Source organism: Primulina huaijiensis, chromosome 16 (assembly GCF_012295235.1).
Source record: "Primulina huaijiensis isolate GDHJ02 chromosome 16, ASM1229523v2, whole genome shotgun sequence".
Classification (NCBI taxonomy): domain Eukaryota; kingdom Viridiplantae; phylum Streptophyta; class Magnoliopsida; order Lamiales; family Gesneriaceae; genus Primulina; species Primulina huaijiensis.
The window spans coordinates 17,658,470-17,664,991 of NC_133321.1; the positions used below are offsets into that span (position 1 = coordinate 17,658,470).

Consider the following 6,522-nt stretch of genomic DNA (forward strand, 5'->3'; position numbering starts at 1 on the left):
CCTTGTCTCTCTCTCATGAAACAATAACAATCTATATATTATTATATTATTATTAAAATTGAGAGATTTTAAGTAATTAACATTGTTTTGTTCAAATTACAAAATTAAATATTTTGATTTGATAAAAAATAACTCACAAATATATTTTAATAAATTTGTAACTCATCTATAACTTTCATCTTTCATAAACTTTACAAATTTTTTTTTAAAAAAAAACATGAAACAAAAAATTTATTTTAAATAAAAGCCTTTTATATGCATACAGACCTCACGTGTGAGGAAAAACTAGTTAAAATAATGACTTTTAAAGGCAAAATTTAGAAATTAAAAGATAATTAGAACTTGAGATAAGAGTGGAGAGAGAAATACTCCTATCTTTCATATACTATTGAAAAATAAATTATATATATGGTTTTAAGACTGCTGCACACTCTCTTTAATCTTTGAGAAGATCTCATGTGAAACGGTCTCACGAATCTTTATCTGTGAGACGGGTCAATCCTATCGATATTCACAATAAAAAGTAATATTCTTAGCATAAAAAATAATATTTTTTCATGGATGATTCAAATAAGAGATCCGTCTCACAAAATACGACTCGTGAGACTGTCTCACACAAATTTTTGCAATAATTCTTTATATATGAACTTTAAAAAACCATGTTGGCCAGCTAACTAACCTTTTAGCCAAAAAAAAAAGAAGATATTTATTTAGTGTGTGTGTATATATATTTGTGTGTGTGTATACTCAACATTACACACAATCAAGTAATGCATGTTCGTACAATTCTATATCAAGATACATAAACTAATAGGGGAGGAGAGAAAGGTACAGCAGAGCAATCTGCAGTGATCTACCACTGCACTTTCCTTCTAAAATCTGAATCAAGTTACAAATTAGTTTGCTTACTGACAGGTCTGCCATTTAATTTTTTTCCAACTCCTCTCAATCTATATATATACCAATATCTTCAATTCCATACAGCAAGCATACACATAAGAGAGGAGATGGATTGCAAGAAGGAGAGATTTGTGAAAACATGCAAGAAAAAGTGTCGAAACGTGGGTCGAAAAGTGGTGCCTTGTGTCGCCTGTGATACCTGCTGCCAATGTTCCCTGTGGTCAGCACGGGACGAAGAAATGGTCGTTCCCAGCGACGTCCCAAAGGGACACTTTGTTGTGTATGTAGGTGAATATAACAAGAGATATGTGATCAAGATCAAGTTACTAAGGCACCCGCTCTTCAAGGCTTTGCTAGATCAAGCTCAAGAAATATATGATTTCAATCCCGATGACCGGAGGCTGCGCATTCCCTGCAACGAGAACACGTTCCTTAGCGTTGTACAGTGCGCGAAATCTCCACCAGAAGGATGCCTACACACGTGACGATAACGACAACTTGATCTGATCAGAGGCCAGTTGCTATTGTCATGTATTTTCCTCCGATCGTTTTGTTAATGTGAAAAAATGCTAGTATATGCAGGAATACCTTGTTGTACAATATGCCTCTTTTCTGATGTATTCGTTTGCAGCGGGCAGATTCTTTCAACTTAGCTTGAGATTTTTCTAAATGAAACTATCCCAATTCCTAAGTACAGTAAGATAATGTTTTATATTTCAAATCAAGGACTCGAGGTAACTGTTCTCAGGTTCCATCGTCATAAAAAAAAATTGGAAAATATTAACCAAATCTAAGACTTCTATACATGATTCATCCCAATTCTTGGTCACCTATGCTGCCTCTACTTCCGGTGTAAAGAAAAACTCGACGCAGGGACAATGCGATTACAATGGTTTTTCCAAAAAAGTTTAATTGTTTTGTGTGTAATTTATTGTATTATGCTTATATAAAATATATGATGTGTTTAATTTTTAATAATTAATGCCAACAAAACTTGTTCGAGCAATATGTAAGTACGATTTGAAGCATCAAACTTAACATGATTTCATCTAAAGTTTGATATAATTGTATTTCAGTTTCAATGAGATTTCTTTTATTATAATTACATGAATTAATGCACTATTCTATGTTTTTTAGTGGGCACTAATATTTGATTTTATTATTTAATAAGGATAATTTATTTTTCTGCACTATTATATGTTTTTTTTAGTTGGCATTAATATATGATTTTATTATTTAAGTGGGATAATTTATTTTCCTGATCTTGAAATATGCATCTTCTCCTGCGTTAAACCCTAACTAAGCTTCCTTCCGACTAGTTTAGGTCAGAACCCTAATCTATATCTCAATTTTAGGCGGAGCCCCAATTTTATCAGCCAAAATTCAGCTCATTTTGGATTCGGCCAATTGAAGAAATGGCGTATCTAGCTGCATTGAGAGAATCTCATTTTAAACCAAACCATTTCAAGCTTTCATCCCCATTTTTGTTCGGAACCCATTCCTTCTTCTGCTCCTCCGCCACCTCTGAGGTTGAATCCCCGAAGATTGACCTAAATTCAGGCGCCGATGAGTCCTTCTCATCAGATCAAACTGCCGATTCTTCTTCAAGAAACAATACGGCGGTGGCGGCAATTCCATCGAGGCAATCAGAAGGTAAGCGGCAGAAATCCCCTGAAAAAATAGAAGATATAGTGTGTAGAATGATGGCTAGTCGGGCGTGGACAACTCGTTTACAGAACTCGATCCGAAACTTGGTTCCGAGTTTCGATTTCGAACTAGTTTACAATGTGTTGCACGGCGCCAAGAGTTCGGAGCACGCGCTCCAATTCTTTCGCTGGGTTGAGAGATCGGGCCTTTTTCAACATAATAAAGAGACCCATGTAAAAATAATCGAGATCTTAGGACGGGCGTCTAAGCTCAATCATGCCAGGTGCATTTTATTAGATATGCCGAAAAAGGGTTTGGAATGGGATGAGGATTTATGGGTTTTGATGGTCGATAGTTATGGAAAAGCGGGTATAGTTCAGGAGAGCGTGAAGTTGTTTCAGAAAATGGAGGAGTATGGAGTTGAACGGACGGTAAAGTCTTATGATACTTTGTTTAAGGTGATCATGCGTAGAGGTAGGTATATGATGGCCAAGAGATATTATAACAAGATGTTGAATGATGGCATCAATCCCACTAGGCATACATTTAATGTTTTGATTTGGGGATTTTTTCTTTCAGAAAAGGTTGAGACTGCCAATAGATTTTTTGAGGATATGAAGAGCAGGGGGATAATGCCAGATGTGGTCACATATAATACATTAATCAATGGGTACTGTCGAATTAAGAACATGGAGGAAGCTGAACGTTATTTTGTGGAGATGAAAGGGAGGAACATTGAGCCAACAATAGTATCTTACACGACTCTGATTAAGGGGTATGTCTCTGCTGAGCGAGTTGATGATGCATTGAGGTTGCTGGAGGAGATGAAGGGGTTTGGAATTATGCCAAATGCCATCACATACTCAACGTTGCTCCCCGGTTTGTGTGATTCAAATAAGATGTCTGAAGCGCGTAAAATTTTGAAAGAGATGATGGATAAGTATATTGAACCTAAGGATTCCTCAATTTTCATGAGACTTATTTCTGGTCACTGCAAGGCAGGTGATTTGGATGCTGCTTCAGATGTGCTTAAGACTATGATTAGATTGAGTGTTCCTACAGAAGCTGGGCATTATAGTGTTCTGATTGAAAATTGCTGCAATGCTGGTCAATATGATCAAGCGGTGAAGTTTTTGGATAAGCTCATTGAAAAAGATATCATCTCGAGACCTCAAAGTACTTTGCATATGGAGCCTAGTGCGTATAACCCTCTGATAGAGTATCTTTGCAGCAATGGTCAGACCGCAAAAGCTGAAACACTTTTGCGGCAGTTGATGAAGTTGGGTGTGCAAGATCCCATTGCCTTGAACAATCTGATTCGTGGGCATGCAAAAGAGGGAACTCCTGAGCCTGCCTTTGAACTTCTGAAGATCATGGTTAGGAGAAACATCCTTGCTGAAAAAAGTGCACATGAATCTCTTATCCAATGCTACTTGAAAAAGAATGAGACTGCCGATGCAAAAGCGGCTTTGGATAGTATGATTGAGAATGGGCATCTTCCAGATTCTTCATTGTTTAGAACTGTAATCGATAGCTTATTCAAGGATGGACGAGTTCAGACGGCAAGCCGAGTGATGAAAACTATGTTGGAGAAGGGGGTGAAGGATCATGAAGATTTGATTGCTGAGATCTTGGAAGGTCTGCTCTTAAGAGGTCATGTTGAGGAGGCCCTTGGAAGAATTGAACTGATTATGCACAGTGGCATCTCACTGGATTATGATAGCCTCTTGTCCATTCTATGTGAGAAAGGAAAGACAATTGCTGCCATGAAACTATTAGATTTTTGCTTGGAGAGAGACTTCATGATTGATTTTTCGAGCTACGAGAAGGTGTTGGACGCCCTATTAGCTGCGGGGAAAACTCTCAATGCATACTCAATCTTGTGTAAGTTTATGGAGAAAGGAGGAGTAAAGGATTGGAGTTGCTGCAAAGATTTGATCAATAGTCTCAATCAAGAGGGGAACACAAAACAAGCAGATATCCTCTCTCGGATGATCAAGGGAAAGACCGAGCAGGCTGATGGCAAGAAAGGTAAGAAAAAATCAGCAGTGGCTCACTAATCGAAACAGTTTATGATTTTGCTGCTATATCATTGGTGATAACTTGTTCTTGAAATTTATTGGAGATTGTCTCTGGCCATTAAATTACACACATTTCTTAGCACTGTGAAAGAAGCAGTTGATTGAATAGCAAAAGTTGATGGCCTATTACTCGGTTCAAGTGTTGGCTGTGTGTTGTTTTGCTTGTTTCAAATAAGACAACTCTCGACTGAGCTTTTTTCAATTGATTATCAGGTTCTATATATTCTTTTTGACTGCTTATCTAACCATGAATTTAGTAAATTCTTTAATATATCTTTATTTTTTTATATAAAAAATGCCCATACTATACTATTTCTTCTCGGTTTCGTTTTGTGCCAGCTAATGTTACCTTCCGTTTTATCTGTTGTGCTGCCGTCTAATTTCTGACTTTAAGTTTTGTAAGGGTTCAAAATAAAATTATAAAAAAAATTATATTTAAATCATATTTTTGTGTTTGTATAATTTATAAAAATATGTTTATAAAATTTTCTAAAGTGTGTAGACGGTTGGAGGCATTGTGTAGGACCGTCGGAGGAGTAATTGAGTCTAATAGTTTCCGATTAATCTCTATTTTTTAATTAATATTTAGTTTGAATGTGGTTGTTTATTGAGCAATTAGTGGGTGAACTGGCCGCTGGCGGCATATGCGTCACTACGACACTACGAATGAGGGAATTATACAATGAAGATATGGTCGGATCAATTTTTTTTAATAAAGAAGGCAGTTGTTTATTAAAATTCATTTTTTTTCACTTTTAATTATAGTAATATATGTTGTATTTAGAAAAAATTAATAATGTTGACACAAAATTTATGATCGGTTTTTTTCCTTAAAGATAATACAAAGTATATTCATATACAGCAATAATCAAACTCGAATCAAATGATTCCATGACGATTCATCCAAATCCTCTGGTGGTAGTGGAACGAAATGGAAAGATGTGAAATTTTCGTCTGTGACAATCGTAACGCAAGCTCGGTTTCCTTCAAATCTTGTGTTCCACTTTTACTTAATATACAAGAAATTTTATTTGTTTTAAATGAATTTATATGTACAAAATATAAAATTAAATGCCAGCTGAATCACAAGATCTAGTCTAAGAATGACTTGGCACATCAGTTCCATGTTCAATTCTCACTTATGGTGCCAAAGGTTATGTTAACTTATTGCAAACATGCGACCAGAAAATTAGAGAAGCTCATCCGCCACGGCCACTGGAGTTACCAGTACGATCCATCTATTGTTGTCCGGTAACTAATGGTGGCTGTGGCTTCGTGTCGCTATGCTTGGATGTCTCGTTATTGCATTGATGAGATTTCCTCCTGCAGAATATATTCCAACTCCTCTTAGTCTTCACCAGTTTCTGAAACCTCTCCTTCATGCTCCACAGTCCTTTTCTAGCTCAGAAACACGTTCCCTCACTTCGTCTAAGCTCGATCCTCTACCATGTGAAACGCCCCTCTGGCCACCACTATGGTGGTTCGAAAGATCAAGAGCTGAATCTGGGTTGCGGGTGTTAGAGTAGATGCCCTGCAAGCCAACTGTTGGCTAGGGATTTTATTGAATCAGTTGTAAAGAACAATCTTTATTTTAATATAATTCATTAGTTCATGGTTTGTTATTTCTTTATCTGTATACCCATGTCATCAAACATAGATAAAGACCTTGATTATACTTTAATGCAAATGAATCGTAATTCGATGTTGAAACTCATTTGTAAACACTGTATGATCTAAATTCGTTCCTAGTCGATTCAGCCGCCTAAAACATGGATAAAGGTCGCTTGAGCTCGAGACTAGCATCTGTGATGTTGTGTACTGCGTTTCTTGGTATGGGCATAGAGATGTCCAAACATGCAGATGGGTAGTCATATGATGATTATACCGAACAACC

General features: G+C 36.6%; 1 protein-coding gene across 1 annotated transcript; it reads left to right on the top strand.

The window, feature by feature from the left end:
- Positions 1-2,169: 2,169 nt before the first annotated feature.
- On the top strand, positions 2,170-4,856 carry LOC140961558 (large ribosomal subunit protein mL102 (rPPR5)). Its single transcript, XM_073420160.1, has one exon. It carries the CDS (start codon positions 2,316-2,318, stop codon positions 4,605-4,607), a length of 2,292 nt encoding a protein of 763 aa, XP_073276261.1. The 5' UTR covers positions 2,170-2,315; the 3' UTR covers positions 4,608-4,856.
- Positions 4,857-6,522: the final 1,666 nt, after the last annotated feature.